General features: G+C 40.2%; 1 protein-coding gene across 1 annotated transcript in view; it reads right to left on the bottom strand.

The window, feature by feature from the left end:
* Window positions 1-5,224: 5,224 nt before the first annotated feature.
* The window catches only part of SLC35F4 (solute carrier family 35 member F4), a 222,950-nt gene continuing 202,296 nt past the window's right edge, over window positions 5,225-25,878 (bottom strand). Inside the window, exons 4-8 of the mRNA XM_012785622.2 lie at window positions 23,226-23,445; window positions 13,866-13,991; window positions 11,377-11,569; window positions 7,807-7,896; window positions 5,225-5,629 (exon numbers count right to left, since the gene is read on the bottom strand). Of these exons, the coding sequence (XP_012641076.1) occupies window positions 5,388-5,629; window positions 7,807-7,896; window positions 11,377-11,569; window positions 13,866-13,991; window positions 23,226-23,445 (871 nt within the window). The 3' untranslated portion in view covers window positions 5,225-5,387. The remainder of the gene's footprint in view (window positions 5,630-7,806; window positions 7,897-11,376; window positions 11,570-13,865; window positions 13,992-23,225; window positions 23,446-25,878) is intronic.

Here is a 25,878-nt window from a genome sequence, read left to right as displayed (position 1 = left end):
GAACTGTGAAAAATAAATGTTTGCTTTCTAGGACACCCAGTCTATATTTTGTTATAGCAGCCCAAGTGGACTAAGACATCCTCTCAGCAAGTGATTCTTAACCTGTTTGAGCAGTGCTGTCCAATAGAAATATAATGCGAGCCACTTACATAATGTAAAAATTTCTAGTAGCTGCATTAAAAAACTAAAAAGAAACAGGTGAAATTGATTTTATAATACATTTTATTTAACCCAATATATCCAAAATAGTCTCATTTCCATATGTAATGAGTACGAAGCTTACATTCTTTTTTTTCATACTAAGTCTTCAAAATCTGGTGTGTTTGACACAGCACATCTCAATTCGTACTAGCCACATTTCAATAGCCACAGGTGGCCAGTGGCTAATGTCTAGGACAGTGTGGTTTTAGAGCCTCTGAATTCTCTGAATGTATCACTCCAGGATAAAGCAATAACATTCACAATAGTTTGAAAATTCTTTCAGGGTGTTCTTAGAACAGCAAATGAAGCCCATCCTTGGAACTCAGGTTAAGAATTCTTGCTCTTAAGATCCTTCAAACTTTAAAAAGATATGGTGCTTCTGTCCTCAGCAAACACTGATGAGGTAGCCTTTGCTTCTGTCGTATACACGTGGGGCATACCGGCCAATCAGAGCGCTAAGGGCTGCTGCTCTTTCTGTCTCTGTGTTCTTGTCACCAGCTCCCCCAACATTACTCCCTATGCTCTCCCTGCTCTTGCTTCCAATTGTTACAGAGGTGGAGGAGAAAAGAAGAAAACACATTAGAATTAATAGAGACTTCTTGTTTTAGGCTGTCAGATTAACCAGCATGGCCTGTACTAGGTGTTCTTTGTGTTTGTGACAGGGGTTTATGGATAAGTAAGAAAGAGGATTTGTACTCAAATATCAGAAACATTCTAATGCTTTGCTGGTTACACTGTGCACACTTTTATCTCCTGCATTGTCCTTTTCCAAATCATTTGTCCTCTGGTAGATCTTGACAAGGCGCCTGCACAAAATTAACAGGCATGCAAAGCCTGGATGAGCAAAATTGATTTGTCTATAATCTGTGAAGAGATCAGGATGTGGTTGAAGTGATTTTAATTTCAGAGCCCAAGTCACTAGTCTGTCTTTTTGTCAGGCAATTAGTCCCACTGACTGGGCAAGAATGCCGTGATGCACAGTGCCAGGGGAAGCAGGCAAATGGAAACAGCAAATCCTTTTCTGCTTCCTCGGAGTGTTCCTCATGCCAGGCTTCTTTTGTCTCTCTAGTTTATTTTGGGTAAAATTCGCTGCTTGGCACCAGGCTCCATGACTTCCCTAGGGCACAGTGCTGTGACAACATGACATAGGCATATAGGTGGCCAAAAGGACAGGCCTGGGGGCCAGATCTGTGTGTGAAAGTTCTGGACAAGGACCTGAAGGGAGGTGAACAGCTGGAGGAAATCCTAACAGTAGTTGCTGCTTCTGGACTACCCAGCGGTGTGTTAAGATCTTCACACATGGTGTTTCATTTTAGTCTTCTCAACAATCCCCAATGTTAATCATCAATACCCTCATTTTTCTGAAGATGAACTTGAGGGGCAGAGAGGTCAGTAATTTGGCAAAGTCATATCTCTAAGAAGTGCAAAGTCAGGGCTAAAACATGGTGCACTTAGTCCATGAACTATGGGACTTTGGGGAGGGACGAGGTGTGGATAGAAAGGCAGGATAATAGAAAGCTTAGTGAGGTGCTTCTACCTGCTCAGCAGGGACTCTGTCTTGCTCTGGTAAGTATCCTCCACACCCAGCTGAATCTGGCTCATCGAAGGCACAACATAGGCACATAGAACGGCACCACTCTATTTGTTTAGTGACTGGAACACATTACCCCATCTGACTCTCACAATGACCATGAGAGGTAACAAGGAAAGGTATTATCATCTTTATTTACAATTACTTTACCTGAACTAAAGAAACTATCTCACATTCCCAAAACTGATTTAAGTAAGTTTCTAAGTTGTTTCAATCATTGGGGCAATAACTTACCTATAGAGATTGCAAGCTCCTGGAAGCAGGGACCATTTTTATACATTTTTGTGTACATCTCCCGCAGCTCAGATAGACATTTCTATGATCACAGAAAGTTCTGTTGAACAGTGCAGCCCTACAGGAAAGCAGGGGCCAGCTGGTAACAATCTAACATAATACCCTATTTCAAAGCCAGAAGTGGAATTTAAAAATTTTTGAATAAATAAATGAATGAATACCACAATGGAAGTATTTTCTTAATATAGAATGAGCTAATTATGGTGATCAGTCATAGGTTAAATTAGTGTTTTCCATGGCAGTTGACTCCATTTTTCAAAATGAATCATCAAAAAGAGCAAAATAATTCATTTCTTAAAGATGTCAAAATGCAATATTAAATGTCATGGTAAGTAATGGCAAGGTGCTGGAGTGGGTTAGTCAGTGATTAGTATTATCTAACAGTCATTTAAAAACAAAGCAAGTGCAGTGTTTATGCCAATACAGCATTTAAATAGTCAAAACGAACGCTACTTAGATAATGAATTGATTCATATTTACTAATAACACATTTCATTTACTTTGTACCATTTTTCATGAAGCTTAAACTGTATTGTGGTTATTATTTTAGTTAATATCATGTCATCTATTTATGCCAAGAGACTGGCATTGCCTTTTAAAAATGACAGAGAAGTCAAAGGCTCAGCACATTAAGGTTTTTATTTACTGTGATACCCAGCCAGCAAGTGGGATATTCTGAGTCCACTTTACTTGCCTTGTGCTGGCCTCACCTATAACTTTTAGGGACACTTGAATAAAAAAGGAATAGTAAAACAGATGCCACAAAGGCTTGGCTTCTTGTACTAAATTTCCCATAAAGCATAGAGTATCTTAAATTGTTAGATGCCCTAACCAGTCTATTAGGGAAGGAGTATGTTTTATTAGTTCAGCATTTTGGTATTTTATGAGAACATGGCAAAGGCTGTGGTACATTTAACTCTATTCAGTCCTGACTTTAAGCAATCTCATCTATGAGAATGGCTGTCTTTCACTAAGACTGAGCTAACACAGTTTGGGTAGGGGGTGCATATTGCCAGCCTAAAGCCCATTCATTCATTTATTGGAGGTCTATAAGTGCTGGACACTGGGAACACAGTGATGAATACTACACAGCCCCTGTTTTCAAGGAGTTCATAGTCTACTGGAGGCTCAGGCAAGGAGACCCACAATTACCACTGAGGGTGATCGTTAACGGGACTGCTAACAGAGCCATGTTGTTGTTCAGCCTACGGGATAAGAAAAGACTTCCCAGGAATAAAGTAATAAATAATATCATGAAGCCTAGATAAAGGTTATTCAGGTGATGAGAGAGGGAAAGAGAGTACAAGAAAGAGTGTAAAGCTTGATTGGGACTGTGGCAAGAAGTGTAGTGTCACCAAAGCATAGAGATTCCAGGGGCCACAGAAGGTAGTATGGTAGAAGGAGGCTCTAGAGTTGTGCTGTCCAATATGGTAGCTGATAGCCACATTTGGCTATTTAAATTTAATTTTAAGTGAATTAAAATTAAATAAAATTAGAAATGCAGTCCCTCAGTTGCACTGGCCATATTTAAAGTGCTCTATAGCCACTTGTGGCTACTGTATCAGACAGTATAGATATGCAATATTTTCATCATCACAGAAAGTTCTACTGTGCATTGCTGCTCTAGAGGCTGGCAGGGGCCAATTGGTGATGAGCTTTGAATGCCATGTCAAGGTCTTTGGACCTTATTTTGAGGACAATGAGATGCACTGAAGGATTTTATACAGGGGAGTAGAATGATCAAATTTATAAGTAAATAAAGTCACTCTGCAGGGCACAAAAGAGGTTAGAGAGAGGCAAGGCTAGGAATTAGAGAGACTAGTAAAGAGAATATTGTGTTAATCAAGGCAAGAGCTGGTGGGAACCTGGAATAGATAGTATAAGAGTATATAGATTCAACAAATATTAAGAAATAGAATCAACAGGACATATTAAAAAATATGGAGCAGTGTCTGAACAGATGCGGAGGGTAAGGAGACATTGAGGTTGATCCCTGGCTTGGGCAGATAGTGAATGCATGTACCAGTAATCTGGACAGGGAAGAACAAGGGAGAGAAATATGTCTGGGGAGGAGTAGTGAAAAATTCAACTTTATTTTTGCTATATTTGAGGTGTACAAGGAGGCATCCATGCGAGCTGCAGAAGGCATTTAAATAGCCAGATGGGAAGCACAAGGGGCAAGTCTGGGCTAGAGATAAAGATTTTGAAGTCATCACCATGTGCATGACAGCTGAAGCCATGGGAGCGGATAAGCTCCCTGAGGGAGAAAGTGTGGAGTGAGAGGCTGAGGACTGAACCCAGAGAATACTGATGGTGAAGAGACCAGCCTAAGAAGAGGAACCCAGGGAAACAGCCAGTGAGGAAGAAAGACAGCCAGGAGACAGTAATGGGATCCAAGCAAAGAGAGTATTTTGGGAAAAAGGAGTGGTCGCCATGGCAAATGCTCCAGAGAGCACAATAAGGTAAGGCTTGAAAAGTGTCAACATGATTTTACAAGAGTAAGGTCAACGGTGACTCTGGAGAAGGCACCTCCACGGGAATGATGGTGACAGAAGGTGCATTGCAGTGGGTGGAAGAGTGAATGGCAGTCGAAGAAGAAGTGACAGCAAATATCGACAACTCTTTCAAGAAACTTGGTGGTGAAGGGCTTTAGAGATGACTTTGCTGTACTCTTTCTATCCACTGTGCCACTTTCAAATGTCTACCTCGCGTTAGAGATGTTTGTACGCTATCTTATGCTCTATACGTCTCTAAGCACATCGAAGGTACAGATGGGTCTTCTATATCTTTACATCTTCACTGTTTCTGGTCTAAGTTTTGCGTGTAGAAAATGCTCTGTGGATATTTGTTTAATGACTTCCCAGCTTTTAAATGTTCAGGCTCTTGTTGGACTTAAATAAATATAAAGTGTGTATTTTTTTCACATGTTTTCCCGATTAAACAACTTTCTCTTTCTCTGGTTGAATGAAAACGTCTCAGTTCCAGTCTATAAAAGATGGTATGTCCATGATTTAATTGAATCTCATATTTCCAGGAAATTTTGTGAGTTGGGGGGATTTAAGAAAAAAAAAAACAGAAGAAATACACCTAGGACAAATATGTTTTCATAAAAAATTTTATTATGATTATTTACACCAGTTCCTTGATAAGCATATAAATGTAAACTTTTATTATTGGCATTATTTTACATATGGTTTATCCAAATTCAGAGTTAATGCTGTCGTTTGAGTGTACAGGTAGTGAGAAAAGTTTGTTATATTCACAGAATATACACGCACGTGCATTCGACACGTGTCCCTCTCTAGGCCAGTGGTATTGACACTGTCCCATTGGCTCTGCTTCTGCCTCGCAGGTGCACACCGGCATCAATCACGTCCTCCACATGCTCCTCGCTCTTCTTTTCCTTCAGACTGTTGATGAATCTCAGGGTAATTTCATCCCACTCCTCAGGCAGCAGCATCAGCAGAAACCCGATGCAGATGATGATGGTGGCAGCCAGGCGGACAACGTTGAATATCACCTCCTGCTTCAGGAGATCCACAGCTAGGAAAGAAGCAGCAAGTCAGTTACAGCCTGCGACTGCATCTAAGTTTCTCTGAAAACAGGTGACCAAAGTCACTGTTACTTCTAGAGATTCCCAAAAACCTTCTTTATTCTTTCAAGCTGATGTTTCCTTTGTCCATGTCACTTTCTATGTTTGCTTTCCAAATTCCATCTTTCTAAATCGTATTTATCCTTCAAGGTTCAATTCAAATCCCATGTCATCTGACTTAACTACCTCCCCAGTTTTCTCTCTCAATCCTTTTCCTCTGCTTCCCTTCACCATTCTCCAGTTTCATTGCACCCCTGGAGATTTTTCAAATGAGCCAAACTTGTTCATGTCTAGGTCTTTGTATTATCTCTTGTTTTTTAAAGTTTAATTGAGGTGAAATTTATATAATATAAAATTAGCCATTTCGAAGTGAATTTAGTGGCATTTAGTACATTCACAGTGCTGTGCAACCACCGCCTCTATCTGGCTCCAAAACATCTCCATCACTTCAAAATAAAATCCCCTTCCTATTAAGAAGTTATTCCGAATTCCCTCACTCCTACTCCCTAGACCCTAACAGCCACCAATCTGCTTTTTTTTGTGTGTGGATTCACCAATTTCATATAAATGAAATATTTCATGTTCTTGATATTTCATGTAAACAGAATCACACAATATGTGACCTTTTGTAACTGGCTTCTTTCACTTAGCATGATGTTTTTGAGGTTCATTGATATTGTAGCATGTGTTAGTACTTTCTTTCTTTTCATGGCCAAGTAATATTTCATTGTATGCATCACAATTTGTCCATTCATCTGTTGATAGACACTTGGTTGTTTCCACTTTTTGGCTATTGTAAATGGTGCTGCTATGAACATTCATGTGCAAGGATATGTTTGAATCCCTGTTTTTAATTTTTTGAGTATATACACAGAGTGGAATTGTTGGTCATATATATGCTGTTCTTTTTGCATGGGATTCCCTTCCCTCCTCACATTCCAGTTTATCCAGCTAAACCCTCCCTTAGATATCTCTGTTTAGTCTTCTTGCAGGATGGCTCTTGGATGTCCCTCCCCTGTGTCCTAATAGCATTCAGTACATACCTCTATCAAAGCAATTCTCCCTGAATTGCTGGAGAATTCTCCCTGGAGAATTACTAAATCCCTTTTGTCTCCCTCTCTGTGCTACATGGTCCTGAGGACAGGAACTGTGCCTTATTCAAGATCTATCACCAGTTCCTGTGCCAACTGCCTAGAATCTTTGTTGAATGAATGAATCCATGGGTGAATGAATGAACTCCTTGCCAACTCCACTCCCCTCTGATATTCCTTTCCTCTGAATATCTTATAGCCCCTGGAGTCTGTCTCACACAGTTTGGCATTTAATAATAAATTGCTCTGTAGAGTTCCCAGTTGCTTCATGTAGGTTGGTCTTCTTTTCTAGATTCAATTGTAAGCGCCTTAAGTGAACAACAATGTAATTTTTTTCTTGTCTTTTTTATTACCCTGACCACATAATACATGCTCAATAAACATTTGCCAATTATCCTGCAGGAAAGAAAGGTGGCTACTTAAGACTTGAAATCACAGAATTTACAGTTAGGAGGATTATACAGTTATCCAGATAAGCCATTGTCATTACTTGTTTCACTGGCATGTTCCACTGGAAAAATTATCCTGGAAAAATGGCTTCTCCTCTTGTCCCTGAAGTGAGTCAAATTGCTTTTTCCTCCTATCTGTTCCAGAGGGCAGCCTGCTCTGCCCCCAGGAGAAGCTTCTGCAACTCCCATGGATAGTCTGATGGGGAGCCAGCACCCTGTTCATCTCCTACACTTTCATTAGTGACGCGTAGTTGAAAGTCCTATGCTGGGATGCCTTTTGTTTCCATAGGACTTTCTCTAAAAATACCACAAAATTAGGTTGTCAGGGAGATTACATGAAACCCAAATGATACATTTGGTGTTTAATTCTAAAAGCACATCCAAGTAAAAACAGTGTTTCTGTAGCTGCAAATTTTAAATCTGCTGCATAGTTATTCTGTTGTCTGCCACCTTCATGATATTTAAAAACATCTTTCCAGGCAAGGGACATAATTCACTATTGCTGGAAGGAGCAGCTCAGGGCATCAAACAAACAAGGGCGGGAGACCTGTGGGGGTCAGAATCTACAATGTCAAGTCACACCAGTACCTGCATTTCCAGGAACGCTGAGCACTGTCCCAATGGAGATTAGGATTGGGTATGTCAGCACCACACCGACGTTCACCAGGATGTTGAAGGCTGTAAAACAAGGGAGCATATCCAGGATGAAGGGGAATTGACATGCTGGGCTCTTTTCTTCTTACCGTGAAAGAATCGGTGTCATTGCTAAACGTGACTTCTAAACTGTCTGCACCGTCGGTCAGTTAATCCCCTGAGTTTGGAGATGGAGGCATGTGTATCTTGCCTGAATCAGTCATATTCTTTGTTCCTCCCCTGCCACCCTGGTTGCCAATGGGCTGGCAAAGGTGTATGGAGCAAATGCAAAGACGTGAAATAATCAATTCGCTCGTCTCCTTTTTAGCACTATAAAGGTAGGTTGGGGCTAGGCAGAGGTTAAAAGCTGGTGATGGATTGAAGTTCGGTGCTTTACCTCTTTATTCCTTTGCTATTTTATGCCATATTCCTGGACATTAAAAGGCTCTTAGTGTTACTGCCTAAAGGAAGGTTTATTCACTGATGGCTTATCCCGTTTTATCCCTCTCTCTTGAGGTGAGCATCATATGGGCAATCAAGGGTGGGTTCAATGTAATTCACTGAATTCCAGGGACTATTTCCACATCCTGATTGGTGCACAGGTAATCAGAGGGCAGGTCCGCAGAACCAACTGCAGCTGTGGCTTGATGCTCTTTAATTGATACCTTTGGACCTCTTTAGTTAAATATAAAGTTAGTTAAAATAATCATTTATCCTCTTCAAAAATTATTAAAAATACATGTTTTCAAAGAGAAAAAGCAATTATTAATTACAGAGCATTATTTTAGTAGTGTTCCACCAAACGTTTGTTTCCGACATTAGAGAGATGAATGTTAATAACTATAAAAAATCCTCAATTTAGAAAAAAATCTCTATGAAAATGACTCAAATATTTTGCCCATATCTCTATAGAACCAAAGAAAGTTCTGGAACCACTCCAGTTAGGATGATATGTATTCTTCCATTGTCATCTATAATTAAACCCACCAGAGTCACTTGTGCTTGGCAGTCAGAGACAATGGGTTTGACTTTCACAAGTCCTGGGCTACTTTATAATGTTCACAGAGTGATAATGGCAATCAAGGCCATTATCAAGTTAATAACTGCTCTTCCTTCTTGGCAAAGCTGAACTGTGAATGAATATTCCAGCACCTTGACTCTCTCTGCAGACTCAGAGAGTCAAATGTGGCAAGTTCTAACAGATCAGGAATTTATTAAATACAGCACAGGCTCTGCTGAACTCCTCAGCTGTCATTTTATTGGCTGAACTGGATATTTTAGCAGGCTGAGTGGAAGTATTGGTATTTGGGGAGAACTGAGCCCTTCTCACATAACAACAGCCAAGTAGCTTCACTGAAATGTGTTGTCTGTTTATCTTAGTTTTTTAGCTGGAACACTTACATTCGCTTTTGACAACCTCTGGAAAGAAATAGTATGATGCAATGTGTTATCCATAGCAGGGGCCCAGCCTGAGTGTAAGTGCGATTTGGACATGTCAGGTGAGTGGATGAGGCCAACCTGCATTTGGGTTAAGGCACTGTCTGGAAGATCAGTCAACCTGAGAGAAGGAGTGAGGCAAGGTGAAACTAAGCAAATATTAAGCCACAGTTACAGGATACGTGGGGTCTCAGAGCAAAGACTGGTGTATGTTTCCCAGTCCTGTCTCCTAGTCTAATCCCATCTAGACCATATCTGATTCCTGAAGAGAAGAGAGGAATGGAAATAAAAGCTTAGGAATAGGAGCACTGAAGATTGTAAAACCCTGTGGTGTGTAACAGTGAGGGGAAGGCTGTCTCCCTGATTTGTCATGGTACAGCATCAGCACGGTGAGCTCTGCAGTGCACTGGGGCGGGCCCAGTCGAGCAGCTGCAGTGCTGGTGCAGTGTGGAGACCACGCTGCTTGGTGGAGGACACCAGTGTCCAGCTAGCATGGGTGCCATCCAGCCTCAGCAGGCTTGTTTAGGAGCATGCATCAGACATGCCAAGGAATATACACAGGCGGAGGGCTACCTTGCAGGAAGGTAGAAATCATGTGTGCATAGCACTATAAAGGTAGGTTGGGGCTAGGCAGAGGTTAAAAGCTGGTGATGGATTGAAGTTCGGTGCTCTTGACTCTTGGAGGACCAAGAGTCAGTGAAATTTTGAGTTATACTTATTCCCAGTGTGGTTGCTTTTGGCCAGAAAATAATCTAAGCACTTTTAATGAGAATGCTTTGGTCTTATGGAAACACTGCTACTGATTTCTGCTAAACTTAACAGAGGTTATGAGAAGTGATAATCATACAATTTGGCCTTGAAAAGTAGAAACTCAAGGGTCCAACAATTCATGTCTAACCTTTCTTTCTCTTGAGTGTTTCCTGTCTGTTTAAGATCTCCCTTTAAGGGCCTGGGCCAGAGTAGAAAAAGATGACCCAATCAATACCCTTGTGGGAATAAAAATAAAGACATTTTTCTCCCAGAAATTGCAGTGCTGCTACTGTTTCAATTTATATCAGCTCGGGAGAGAAGATCAGTTGAGGGTTGGCAGATGCCCTGCAGGTCGAGTGTGGTGGGAAAATGTGGAGCCAGCAGAAGAGGCTGATCTTAGGTATGTGGAAAGAGGAGCAGAGTGAGAATAATTTCACTCTGAGTAAACAGACACCAAATCATTGGGTTGCTTCTGTTTTTTGACTGCTTGCTGAGGGAAGAGCAGGCATGTTATTTTTCAGGCTCCTCTCACATCAAGTGGCAGCACCAGCACAGCTTGAAAGCTGGAGCCTGGAGTTCAGGTGAAGCAGACAGCCTCGGAGCTATAGGAGCTGGGAGAGAAGACATTAAAAGGACTCCAGGTGACTTTTTTTCCTGGCACCAACTAGGCACAGTCTGCTCAGCCAAGACCACCGGGCCCAGTTCATGCTACCTCCTTCCCTCACCTGCTGAGGGCTTCGTATCCCAAAGCCATTGTGCATACTCAGCTAGAGTGAGCAGTCTAATATGCATATGTGAGCCTTACAAATTATTAAGTGGATTTTAAATCCTGACACTTCCACATGGATTTCCAGGCCCTTCATGACCTGCTTCCCCCTTAAAAATCATCTCCTTTCTTCCTTCCCTTCCTCTTGAATCCAGTGTTCCCATCATTTTGAACCATTCTGAGTTCCTTGAATGCACCATCTACTCTCTTGCCTCTGCCTGACACACCATGGCACACATGGAACATAATAGCATCATACAATACATCAGGAGGAATGGATGAGGCTGCTTGAAGGCCAGTGGGGGCCTGAGCCTCCACAGCTGCACCATGGGAGGCACCTAACTGGACAGCTCTGATCTTAGCCCTTGGGAGGCACCTAACTGGACAGCTCTGATCGAATCAACCAATAGCCTGCAAAGAACCTTCTAAACATTCAATGACATTAACCAATGTAAGTTTGGAAAATAGAGCACAGAGGTACCCAAGAGAATAATCCTACTATGATAATGTAAGTATCCAAAGGTAAGGTTGAATGCCATAGGGAATGGAAGGAAACATCTGAGGCCACTTACCCAGCCACAGCCCTGCCATCCCACAGAGACAGCCCCATGGCAGAGCTGCAAAAGAAGACCAGTGCTCCACCTTGGTGAAATACAAGATGACTGGCGTGAAGGAGATGAAGATCAAATTGAAGAAGCCCAAGGTGGAGACAAAGTGTGCAGCTTCACCAAAGTTGGCACTTCCAAGAAACATCTTAAACAAAACCTGGAATGGGAAAGAAATTCTTCAGACACACAGTCAGAGGATCTGCTGGAGCAGAAAGGCGAATTCTATTGACCTACACTGTGAACTAATTGGCTCAGAGTTTGTTCTCCATTTCTTCTTGCCCTGAGTCTTCATGGTACCAAATGGGCTGTTGAGATAAGGAATTAAAATACCCTACAGCCTTCACATGAAATAGCAAATGCCATGAAATGAATTCCTTATGGTGTTGAAAACTGCTGAGGTATGATAAATTGTGTTAAGTGCCACCACCTGAGATGGATGTAGGGTGAATGATAAATAAGACTACAGACAAGCTCAGAAAAATCTTCTAAGATCGACATGCCATCAGTCCTTCTCTTCAAGCATAGGATGCATTTCATCCTTATTTTGACAGATACTAAAAACTAAATTGGACAGAGGGACCCTGTCATTATGTTGTTGAAAGAAATAGTAATGATGTCTTAGATTTATAAGCAATTTTATTTCTGAGATAAAAAGGTCTTCACAAACATTGTGTTCATTTCCCACATTTGAAAACAATTTTGAAAACAATTTTTTTCCTGGATTATAAACCTGTGTACAGAGGAAGGATGGCAAGTAGAGGTAAGTGGCTGACAGAACAGGCTGGGGATAAAGCCAGGTCTACAGTCCATGTTTCTCAGCTCCTTAACCCCTCTTCTCCCTACACAAATCCTTTAACAAACAATGTAGAATGGAGCAGATCTTTTCTGCCTGGAATTATGGTGCAGATATGATTTTGTGCACATCAGCAAATATTATCACTGTCAGAATGAATACATTTTGTAGCCTGGTTGGGAGAATTGTCTCTGTAAGAATTCTCTTTGTAGCCATTGTAGTCATATACAATCCCAGGTACTGCTTTTAATTTCAACTGAACTTAGTATTTTTTTTCTCTTGAAAGACTTGAGCATGAGCTACTCTTTGGTCACATGAGACATCTTAGTGGAATCTCAGTTGGGGAGCAAGTTAGACACTAATGGCCATTGAGTGAACACTTGTCAAGCTTGTCACACAGAATCAATGGGCCAAGAAATGTCAATGTGGCAATAGACTTCCTGCCCTTTGAGCTCTAGTGTTAGTGAATAATCAGAATAGGCATCCAGGAGGGATGAAAGGGGTATTTTCTGTCTTTCAGAGAGTGTTTTCTCATTGAAACACCAAGAGAGGTGAAATCAGAACAGTTATTTAATACATCCAGAGAGTTGGCTTTTAAAAGTAGTGCTTTGGAAAATAACCTTTTAGGTCTGCTCTCTTAGTCCTTGCTTCTGAAGTTAGATGCAATGTCTCTGAATAGAATTTTCACTAATGACAGGGAACTCCAGTGGAGAAAGAATGGTGAGTATACATAGCAGACTCAGAGTATCCATCAGAGAGAAAAAGAGGTTCTTCATTTTGCTAGTCACACGAGGTCCTGTGGCATGGGGTTAATACGTAGCAAACAGTAAGCTCTCAAGTGACAGCTTGTTCATTATTTCTAACACCCCTTTGGAGTTAAAATTATGACCATAGATAGTTAAATTAAAGAAACATAAAAAGAGGAGAAGCCTTTCTGACACCCCTGCCATAACTGCCTGGTGACTGGGGGGCAGGGGCATAGCACGTAGGCTTAGGAGTTGGCTGCTCTACAGTTTAAATCTTGGCTCTATCACTTCCTGGCTGTATGACCTTAGGCAAGTTACTGAACCTTTCAAAGCCTCAGTTTCCTCATCTGGAAAGTGAGAATAAGTGTTTATGTCTCATAAGGTTGTGTTAACCCAGGCAAAATTTTCTGGCAGGTGCCTAGCACATAGCAAGTACTCAATAAATGGTACTTACTAATATTTTAACACAGGTAATTTTTTTTTTTTTTTTTTTTTGAGACAGAGTCTCGCTTTGTTGCCTAGGCTAGAGTGAGTGCCGTGGCGTCAGCCTAGCTCACAGCAACCTCAAACTCCTGGGCTCCAGTGATCCTTCTGCCTCAGCCTCCCGGGTAGCTGGGACTACAGGCATGTGCCACCATGCCCGGCTAATTTTTTTATATATATATCAGTTGGCCAATTAATTTCTTTCTATTTATAGTAGAGACGGGGTCTCGCTCTTGCTCAGGCTGGTTTTGAACTCCTGACCTTGAGCAATCCGCCCGCCTCGGCCTCCCAAGAGCTAGGATTACAGGCGTGAGCCACAGCGCCCGGCCGGTAATTTTTTTTTGAACTAAGTTTTTCATTGTACTTTCTTGCTTTATTACTTAAGTCAAAGCTATAAGGGATGGTTGAGTAAAAGAAAGTGTATAACATACCTTATATAATGCAGATGTAGAGGCTGAGCCCACTGCAAATGCTACTCCTATGATCGAATCAGCATGGAAATTATCTGCATATGCCATCATGACGATGCCAGTAATGGCCATTATTGCAGCAACTATCTGTCGAATAGAATGCAAAGAAATAGAAAAAAATTGATGCCTCTGTATCTCAGAGCAAGCAATTCAAGACTTCATGAAAGTTGTTAAGTACTACTTTAAACCTAATTACCTCTTGGACATTGCTGTACAAATGTAGGAAGGCTCAGTATTATAAATGAATCAGTATGCTCATGAGAAATACAGGCATAGAATATAAAAAAGCTGCCCACATTCTAACTAAGGGCCAGTAGTTTTATTTTTTACTGACCTTTTTATTAGGGCTAGTAATTTTGGTTTAGTATTTTAGCTTAATTTTCTAGAGATTAACATCCATATTGGTGAAATAAATTTAATAGGAAGTCACTGCTAAGCATTTTCATTTATTCTGTATTCTTTTTCTCCAAACAATTTAGCATACATTTTAATCAGGTCTTTGGATCAAAGTATGTTTCTGAAAATGTCCACATAACTGGAACTTGATTAAGGAGAAATAATATTGATATAGCTAAGAGGCAAAATTTAGGCCAAGGGGAAGAAAAAGGGAATAACCTGTCACAGTGATTTACACAAGAGCAAGTTGAGTCTATGCTGTCACTTGGCATGTCAAATGGAAGCTGGTTCTTCATTTTGTTTACATGCAAATTAATTCCATTTTTAAGGAAAACCACTGCATGATTATTTAATTATTCTAGAGCATTAACTTAAGCATAAAGCAAAATTTTCATAATTCAACTGAAGTCATAATGGTTTACTGTAAATTGACATGATCCTTGGTGTATTTGGAGCAGTAGTCCACTACCTTAATGAAATGCAGGTTTGCATCTGTTTCCTTAATTGTCTTGGATTGGTTCTACTGAAAAACATGTCAAAGCTGCAGCAAACAGTAAAATAACAACCTTAGAATAAGGAACAATATGTATGTTATTTCCTTGTGAAACAGTCTCACTGATTTTTAAATCAAGATAAAAATTTGTGAGAAATTTAAACCCGCATGGTGATTAATTTTGCTAAGCTTCAGTTCTGAGTATTCCCAGGTAAATAAATTCCTCTGTAATAGCTTTTGCCCATGTGTGATTTTTTTGGAATTTTTGAACATTATTGGTAAGTTATTTATCATAACAAAATGGAGATCTTTAACGTGTAACTAGACTCGCTGGAGTCCAGTGCAAAATATGGTCCCAATGATACAGAATTCAGATGCTGCGTAAGTAAGTCTTTTGTTAATGACCACCAAAAGCAAGTGCCTGGCTGGTTTCAGAGTAGCTCAAGACCAAAGGGTCCTTTATGAAAAACAGCAGGAGTAGTTGAGGACAGACGCCAATGTGTCAGCAGTGAAAAACTATCTTCATAAAACCTTATCCAGGAAGCTGCTTGATGGGAGGTGTTTTTCTTGCTGAGTGAATATCATATTCTCTGAAGCTGCCAGGCATGTGTTCTAGTTAGACTCTGCCTCAAACTATAGGGAATAGAATTTAATACACACACCATGAGACGTCAAGGAAATTTTTCTAAACAAGAAGTAATGGACTCATAAATAAACATGGTGAGGGGGTTATCTAGACCCAGAAATTCTGTGAGGGTTATCATTTTCCTTGATTTGGGGATTTATATTTCAGCTAGGAATTTGCAACAATTCTTTGAGTGATCTGATTTCAGAGAAATAAAAAGGGACATTAGATGCTGGCATTTTCTGATTTGTTTTTGTGTCTAAATAATGTTCTGAGGTTAAACTGTTCATGTGCACAGATAGATTTTCCTCTTGAGACTGCACTTGTAAAATAATAAATTTAAATTAACATTTGTTTTCTTTTGGCCAAAACATCAGCTGTATTTTCTTGGTTAAATAAATAGGTAGTTACTTCAAGACAAGGTTAACAGAACACAGTGTGAATCCTAATGAACTTTAACACAATGTGCTGTTTCATATTTAAAATTATTGAAAGTATTCTACCATATAGAACGTATGAGTTTAGGCAATTGTGCAAACAAACAGCCCATTAAAGAACCCAGAAGCAAAAACAAAAAACATTGTCTGGAAAATGACGAACATTAAACACAATTATCCCCAGGATATGACCACAGGTGGGAACTCTTCCTTTTCTGAGTCAGCCATTAGTAAATATATATATATATATATAATATATATATATATATATATATATAAAATTTCTATGATAAACTTTCTCAAGATAGGCATTTGATATAGCTGAAGATTACCTAATTTCACAGCAATTCAAAATTATAATCTTAGTGAGCCTCTTAAAGGTCTCCATTACTTCTTATATTCAAGTGCTTGTGAAAATATTAGCCTGGCCCACTTAAATCGACGTATCTATTATACCAGTGTCTCTTTCAATTGCCTTCACATAGAGAAGCATTTTTTCACTTTAAGGGGCCAGACAATACTGTTAGTTAAGTTCCAAAGGCATGAAAATCTGAATATTTGAGATGCTAGAAAAATCTTCTTCATGGTAGGAGCAATGTTTTATAGATTATATAGTACATTCCTGGTGGGGGGATAAATAAGTTAAATTATTTGCCACATTTTAATTTAAATTTCCCAACTACCTGATAGAACAAATTCTCTATGGCCATATTTTAAGAAATTTTCAATATCTTTCTTATGTATACAGTTGGAACTAAAAGAAGGGATCTCAGCTAATTTTGAAAATGCAAGGAAGTGTTAGGTGCAAGGCCTATTTACAGTGGCCCTTTGGATGATCCCAGAGTAGCTCTGCTTGGCCACATTGACTTAACTGTAGAGGGTACATACTCTTTAAATGCCCAGAGAACACACAACTCAAGCACAGATCTGAGTCATATGCACTTCCAGAATTAATCGGTCATCAGAGAAGGATTGATGGTCTATCTTCTTCTCAATAGAAAAACACGAAACGACTCTTCTTGGGCTCAGCACCCTGGAAATGTGTCTGCAGGAAGCCAGCGCCTAAAATATCATGTCAAAAATGCTCATACGTGCTTATTCACAGGATGACAACCACAAAAATGCTTCTCGGCCACATTAGCATCCTTGTGAGGAACTCTGCTGCTGAAAATGCACCATCTAGTGGCGCCAGCTTCTTGGCTTCTGGAAAATGTGGCTTTCCTGACAACCTGTTCCAGTTCTAGCCTCTTCACCAACCAGAAGTGTCTAAATAAGGTGGGAAAGCCACTATTATCATGATCTGAATCTGGTTTGGGTGAGAATGTTAACCACCGTAATGACAATAAAACTGCCAATGCCTCCTCCATGTTTAACTTTCTAAACCTCTCTAGCCTCACATCAAGTTGTGCCTGCCGGGGGTGAGCACCTCCAGGGCTGGGATTTATTTAGCCCATTGTCTCAGCATGCCAGCTGGGTGCCACGACCTCCAGAGCCAGCTCCCTTCCTCTGCAGGCTCAGGCCCTAAGAGAGCTCCCCGTATCAACTTGCAGGGCCAGAGGAGGACTGTGAGGCCATTTGAGCCTGTTCCTCAAGCCCAAAGGGGGCTTGACAGGTAGATATTTGGCGATCTCGCTATGCTAAATACCACCTGTGACCCTGCATGAAAGCTAGGTTTATTTTACCTTTCAAGAATTAGTTTGTACAGATAAAGACTAGAGGAGTATCTGGCTTTTGGATGTTTTTGTTTTTTTATATCTTCACTTTTTCCTCTTTGGGCTCAGGCCCTTAAAACCACATGGGTTGTGTCCCTCTGCGTCTCTGTGAGGGTTTAGCAGCCTATCCCATTCACTACATTTCCCGCTCACAGATGGTTTCCATAGCTATTATTCACATAACAATACTAGTTCTTTTTAGAGTCTAAGGCATTGAAATGAACTGTCGATTGTTTCTCTTCCTACGGTGTTCCCTCAAGATATTAAAGGTCTAAATGAGTGATTATAACCCAAACATATTTCCTTACTTTGCCTTGAAGTTCATTCTGTTTCTTGAAGGTGAGTATGAAGCAGCCTCATTGGTTCACAATGGACCCTTGAATCTCAAAGCTGACAGCAGCCCCTGAAATGCAGGTCTCAAACTACACTGCTGGCAGTGACTACGCTCAATTTGAAGACTAAAGATCACCAATTGAGTTTGGGACATACATTAACAATTTCACCAATGAGAACTGCATTAAAGATTACCCTTCTTCTCTCTATGAATGGATTTAGATAGGGTCCATTTTCAAGAAACCATGGCTATGCTGAATCCTTAAACTTCTGCACATGTTAAATTTAAGGTTCTGTGAAGAACTATCGCTGTTACTCAAATCCAATTAAATTGAACTAGAGCTGAAATGTGAGAGATAAAAGAGGGGTGGCGATCTATAACTGTCCAGATGCAGTGTGTGTGTGTGTGTGTGTGTGTGCGCATGTGTGCGCGCGCATGTGTGTGTATGTGTGTGTGTGTGTGTGTGTGGTGAGGGGCAGATACCCAAGACAGCAGCAAACCCAAGGGGTGCTGGTCTTTTGACTCCCCCTCTCCTTATTCCCATTTTTTTCTATTGAATTAAATCCATTTGAAAATGATCTCAAAGGGAGACCTGGATGGCAAAGAAGGAAAGAAATTCCAGGAAGAAAGAGAGAAGGATGTATGTGGAGGGTAGACACATGGACTGCATGTTGTTGAAGGGGTTATGGATTCCTTGTAGGCAGAAAATCTGAGAGCTATCACAGTCCAGCTTTCTCCTCTCTTGGCTGTATTTATAAGCCATTGTCCTGCCAACAAGAGGATGAGAGGGATGAGTCCCACTGTCCGTCCTCCATTGCCTCCCCCAGGAAGTATGGAGGTTCTAGGTGGAGAATTCTGTGCTGCACATGAATGAACAGCAACCAAAGGCGAGACGGAAACAAAAACTCATCTCGAATCTTATCTTAATATGCAATATCAGCACAAATCAATAGTAGCCAAGCTCCAGTGTCCTGTTTGAGAGCACTCATGGGCCCAATTTGAATTCAAAGAAGTACAGGTTATGCAATGAAAGATTTAGTGTAACTGACACACTCCAGTCAGCCCTTGGTAAATCTCGGAAGGTCTCTGAAACACCCACGGTTTGGGAAGCTGACTGCAAGGGGACTCAAATATAGCAGGAAAATATGTGGCTACCAAATTCATTTTATAATCTGCTAAGAAAAGTGGGGTCCGCTGAACCATTCACCAACCACCAATTTTCTCCACATCACCAAGGAAATTTAAAAATGAAAGAAAACTTTGAATGAATAATACAAAAAATAAGAGAGGAACAAGACATGAAAGAAAAATGTCTAATAATCCAGTTTCACTGGCGTGAAACAGACACCAAAAATAGAGAAGGAAAGTCCCAGGCAGCGATGCATTTCCCTTGGGAAGAACTTTCTTTTATTAAGGTGGTTTCTCTGGGTCTTGTTAACTTAAGACTTCTCTCTAAACATGAAACATGAAAGGGTCTCAAAGATGGGAAAACACTCATCTTCAAAGCTTTAAGAACTAGATTATCACTTTCCAACATTTTTTGTAATTAAAAGTATTATCTTTTCAGGAAGTTTATTAATTTCCATGGGATGATCATGTATCAGCTGTAAGCAATTGCTCAAGAAAGGGCTTTTTTTTTTTTTTTACAATGTTTTCTTTGTTTTTAATCATCCAGCCCAAAATGTCAGGTGAAGGGATTTTTAGCACACCAAAGATTACCAGTAAGTTGGTTGAAACCACTTCATAATAGAAAACTAAATGTATAAAAGATTACCTTTCCATCTAGAATTCAATCAGTATTCAAAGGAAACAAAATATTAACAAGTCATTCATAATACATAATTCATTTTTAGGTGAGCATTACTAATTCTGGCCCTCTGGTGGTCCAGATAAACTCATATTTACTGATGTTACTTAAAGCATCCTTCATTCTGTTCATGGTGCTATTTTATTATGAAAAAATAGAAGTAGGGAAGTCCATAGCTTTTCATCTTAAATATGATCCTTCCTGGGGCCAAACAAATGAACATTATAATCCAACAAATATCTGTTTCTAAGCTACTGAAACTTTAGCATGAGTCAGAAATATAAATGTTAATCTGATGACTGAAAGCTTCCCTTTAACTTTTTTTTTTTAAAGAGTAGTCCAGTGGGGTGAGATCCAGAGGGGCTGTGCCTTAGATTATTTATTGATGTAAGCAATATGAGTCGTGTTGATGCTGTCAGTGCTCTGTTAGCCCTCCTCTAATTTCTCAAATGACCTAATTATACATGTTCTCAATATGTCTCAGGAGGAGAAGAATTGCTGATGCTGTTAAAAGGCAAAATGCTGAATATGTTTTGGTGCGTCTCACATTCCAGGGCCTGACAATGGGCATCATTAAAATTACACTTTAACATTCCTCTGGAACATGGCGTTAAACGCTAACATTCCACTGTCAGAAGCGAAACCCACTCTACTGCTTATAAAGAAAAATGTCTGACTTTGACCAGCACGCCGGACGCTAATGCTTACTATTTCGCCATTTATGATGTCTTAAATTCTGTATGTATTTATTCACAAGTACTTAGTGGCCATTTAACATTCCTTCTACCACATCTTATTACTGACAGATGCTGTCTTTGTCCCCTGAGGCTGCTGCAACAAATTACCACAAACCTGGCGACTCAAAACAACAGAAATATATTCTCTCACAGTTCTGGAGGCCATAAGTTGAGAATCCAGCAGGGAATCGTGGCATCTCTAGGGGAGGATAGATATCTTGCCTCTTCCAGCTTCTGATGGCTGCGCTGGCGTTCCTGGCTTGGGGCCACATCTCTCCAATCTCTGTCTCTGTGGTCACACTGCCTCCTCCTCTTCTGTGCATCTAGTCTGTGCGAGTATCTCCTTAGGACACTAGTTAGTGGATTTAGAGCCCACCAGATACTCCAGGATGGTCTCCTCTGCTCAATCAAGATCCTTAAGTTAATAACATCTGCAGAGACTCTTTTTCTAAATAAGGTCACATTCACAGGATCGGGGGATTAGGATGTGGGCAGATCTCTTTGGGAGCCACCATTCAACCTGCTGTAGCTGCCAAATTTAAAATGGCAGTGGTTAGTAGCCTCTAGGCAGATTTCTTAAATCTGTGATTTAAATATAAGTTGCACAGCTGTTTTTTTTCCCCCCCTCTAAAAGACCTCAAATAAACATTATATCTTTTGGAATGTAACCTCTTGCATCAGCGAGGTCCATGGTTAAATGCATTCAATTGCTCTAATACAATTCATTTTCTCATAAACCTAATAGTGAATGTATTGATTTACTTTTGGTATTCATATGCCACTGAAAGAACAAAAAAGCCCCCAAATCTCCTCTCTTGTCCTCTCTTCGGACAAGACCCTCCAGGTCTTTGTGAGTGGTCCATGGTGGTGAAAAATAATGACGAAAAAGATGTCACAAGCATGAATTTATTTATTATATACTCAAATATTGGGCCGGGCACAGTGGCTCAGGCCCGTAATCCTAGCACTCTGGGAGGCCAAGACAGGCGGATCGCTCAAGGTCAGGAGTTCGAGATCAGCCCGAGCAAGAGTGAGATCCCATCTCTACTAAAAATAGAAAGAAATTAATTGGCCAACTAAAAAATATAGAAAAAAATTTAGCCGGGCATGGTGGTACATGCCTGTAGTCCCAGCTACTTGGGAGGCTGAAGCAGAAGGATCGCTTGAGCCCAGGAGTTTGAGGTTGCTGTGAGCTAGGCTGATGCCAGGGCATTCTAGCCCAGGCAACAGAGGGAGATTCTGTCTCAAAAAAAAAAAAATCTATCAAGCCCCTACTTGGTGCCCCAAATTATTCTAGGCATTGGAAATAGAGGCAGGGGTGGCTTCAGAAGGTGTGACCTATGTATGTATAGGATCCCATGCTTAGACCCACACTTGGTTTAATGCTCTGTTGTTGCCATCTCGAAATTTTTAATAATTTTTTAAACAGAAGCTCTGCATTTTCATTTTGCACTGGGCCCCACAAATTATGTAGCCCATCCTGAATAGAGCAGTAAACACTACAAAAAAGGTCCCTGCTCTCAAGGACTTATCAGGGTTCCTGACAGTGGACAGCCAGTGACAGTGCTCCAGGTATAAACACATGATGCTGAGCCCTTTGGGGACAAATCTGAGATTAAACGGTGGAGAATGTGATATTGCATTTGGTGTATTTTAATGGTATCACAGATTAACTCACACAGTTTCTGATCTTGTCTTCTATCAAAGCTTTCTACTTACTGTTCATAATAAGCTTCGGTTCTCAATTTCTGAGCAGCATCTCCCAAGATACAATCAGAATTTTCTGATTGGCTTTTTTTTTAAATAAAAAATCTTTCAGGGTTAATGACCATCATAAACTCGCTTTCTAATATAGACATTAATTTCAGCATTTTGAAGGGGGGCAAGGATCTTGGAATCATTGCCAACAAGAGCAATATTTTGATAGGAAAATATATTTCAAACTCAATCATGGAAATATCTTTCAGAGAAAAGTAAGTTGTGTAATGTTGCTATTAATGCTCTGGGAAAAGGCTATTCATTTGTACCTCCTAAAGAATTGTTGTCTCAATATTTTCATCACAGTGGAATGCCAGATCATATGCATGAGATCTGGCTCCTTAAATCTTCATGGCTTCTAAGAACAAACACACACATATAATTTTTTTAAATCCATGTTAATCCTGAAAGGAATAAACTCAGAACTGAAGTGGTTGGTGGAAGTTTAATGCAGTTCAATTAAGGATCTGTACCCAAAAGAACAAGTTGTTGCTTTTAGTTCCATTTCCAGATTAGTCACACTAGATATATAGCCACTTTTAACAGCATTGTGCCATTACCAGTGACTTTAATTACTGTTTGGTAATCCTATCTACTTACACCAAATATTAATTAACTCCATCTGGTGGGGGGCATGAGGGGGTTGTCTCAACATATGTTGATTGAAAAAGGCAAATCATAATCTTTATTGTGGCTAATTTTCTCAGATCCTTCTTTCCTGAGGACAGAAGGAGTTGATCACACCATTAATTCTAAAAATTAATTCTAAAAAAAGAACTTATTTTCTCTGTCTGCTTTAATGCCTCTTGTTGGAATCAGCTCACTAACCAGGGGAAACAATCTCTTTATCCTTTCACGATGTTGTCACTGCCTGGGCTTCCTAATGCATCTTCCGATTTCAATTTGTACTGAAAACCAGTGGGAAAAGTTTTACAGAAACTCCAGGAAACAAAGCAGCCCTCCTGACACCAGGGATTTATGATTAAGGGAGGCATCGCGCGTTGAATCAAGTGTACCATTACCCTCACTCCCATGAACCTGTCTTTCAGCACAATCCACGACAGCAAGAAGACAAAGGCTTTGTTACAACAGAACAGAGCAGAGACATCCGTGGCCGTCAGCTTCTTTAAAGCCAGTAAATACAGATAATTAGTCAAAGTCCATAGAATAGAAAAGGGAGCAGTTCTTTTAAGAAAGAGCTTCAATGTCAGACCATCTTCACCAAAAATCCGACTACATTCCCTAGGAAAGAAAAAAGAAGTTAATATCCAGCTACTAACGGTGACACATCTTGTCTAACTCATCACAGCCGTTTTTCAGGCAAGAGCACAAACACTCAAGGCACACCATCCATCTGTGGAATATACCGGACCCAGTCCTGCTACCTACAGGCTTCAGGGAATGCTTGGGGTTCCTCGGAAATGAGCCCACATCTCCCCAGGCACAAAGCTAGGCCCTCTTCTACCTAGATATTCTCTCGAGATTGCAAGGGCAGCCATTCTGCTGTTCTGAACACTCTCAGAGGAGCCTGATGAAATACAGAAATGGGTAATTGCTGACATGATTAGCTATTAGAAGAGGGAGAAGATACTTTCCCAACAGGCACACGAAACAGGGTCAAGGTGGCTGCTACTGTGTGAACAGGCTACAGACGACTCATAGAATCTTATAGGACAGGTACCCTTATGTCCGTGAAGCCACACCCTGGGATTTTGTTATTTCTAAGACATTATTTCCTCTTTCTTTTTCTTTTTTTTTTAAATTTTTTATTTTTTGAGACAGAGTCTCACTTTTTTGCCCAGGCTAGAATGAATGCCGTGGCATCAGCCTAGCTCACAGCAACCTCAAACTCCTGGGCTCAAGCAATCCTTCTGCCTCAGCCTCCCGAGTAGCTGGGACTACAGGCATGTGCCACCATATATGTTTATATATATATTTTTTGTGTATATATATATATATATTTTTTTTTTTAGTTGGTCAATTAATTTCTTTCTATTTTTAGTAGAGACGGGTCTCACTTAGGCTGGTTTAGAACTCCTGACCTCAAGCAATCTGCCTGCCTCAGCCTCCCAGAGTGAGAGGATTACAGGCATGAGCCACCATGCCCGGCCTATTTCCTCTTTCTAATATAGCTGCCCAATTGTCTGATTTCTTTTTTTGCTAGCATTCTGAAGGCAGAAAAATGAAGACAGCCTCTGTGATAACCCTCAAATAGTAAAATCTAAATAGGAAGTGCAGGTTGTATTTATATATAAACATTCGGAAATATTAGAGGAATTATCTGAATTCAGTGTGTGAAAATGGTCACTTCAGTTAAATCTTTGATTTGTTTGATTTCCAATTGAATTGGCTAGCCCGAGGGGCCATCTTAATAAAAATGTTTAAGCTACTGATAAGTACAGGCAATAATGAAAGTGGTATAAGGACAGTGCCTGTAAGACTGTGGACTGAAAACAGACTCACCACTGGGAGAATTTAGCTTTCTTTTTTTCACTCAGTTGGTGCATGAACCTTCAAACATTTACTAGGCAACTATCATGTGCCGGGCACTGTATTTTCAGAAATAGTATAAATACTCTTGTTCAATGCAACAAGTTGTTAATATTTGCTCATGTTTATAATGAATCTATTTGCATGACTATAGATAGTATTAGTACCACTTTCTCTTCCAGTTTTTACTGGTGAGAAATCATTGTGCCTCAAAGTATTGCAAATCAAAGTCAATTCTAGTCAATGTCTGCCTCACATGTATGAAGTCACTTACCCCACAGAAGGTCCACATACAATAAGGAAGTGATAAAGGCTTTAGACACAGGGAGCATGGCCTTACATATCAACTCTCATAGTAAAGGTTGCCTTCAAATAGCTGTGAAAGCTGGGAGTTTTAGGTCAGTGATTCTAGGAAGGTTAAAGACAAGTATTACACACATAGAGACTTGTACAGTGATTCGTTTACTTTCATGTAGGAGACAATCCAAAAGGAAGGCTTTTCATAAAATGAAAATGAGATTTCTCAAAAGTAAATTTTAACTTGAAAGAGACAAAATTTCAACGAAGGGATTAAATAACCTAGAGCCTTCTGCAAAGTAAACAGAAATTATACTTGCTCACACACACACACACACACACACGCACACAGGAAAATGAATAGTCTCTCTACAAGCCCCATAGCCAGCAGGATATTCTGAATCAGTGCCACACATAGACCAAGTGGCAGTTTTCAGAGTAGCTGGGCACAAAGTTTGTATTCTGTCCTTAAAGGTATCTGCTCTGTGGGAAAGCTGCCGCGTAGAGCTATAGTTGAGAGTTGTGGGTTTATTTCATCATCTGCAACCACTGAATGCCTTTTAACCCTTTGCTCTCGGATGTCGAGTGTGACTCGACATGGTTAGCAAAAATTATAGAGATTAAAATTACTCTTTGAATGTATCAATAATTTGAAACATAAAAAAATCCAAATAAATAAGTTTGCATGAAAAGAAACTCCAGTTTTTTGTTCTACTGCTGCGCTTTGTAAAATCTGGGGTATTTTAAAAAATTAAATCCCGAGTAGAATAAAGGAATCGAGAAAAAAGCAAGCGAGTGCAAAGGGTTAAAATATGTGTACATTTATCAAGAACCATAAAGATCCTCGTTTCTGATTAAAGGATTTCTTTTTCTTATCGCTGGCCCTGG

Source organism: Microcebus murinus, chromosome 6, assembly GCF_040939455.1.
Source record: "Microcebus murinus isolate Inina chromosome 6, M.murinus_Inina_mat1.0, whole genome shotgun sequence".
Lineage (NCBI taxonomy): Eukaryota > Metazoa > Chordata > Mammalia > Primates > Cheirogaleidae > Microcebus > Microcebus murinus.
The sequence above is the reverse complement of the archived record's forward strand: the minus strand, read 5'-3'. Positions and strand labels throughout refer to the sequence as shown.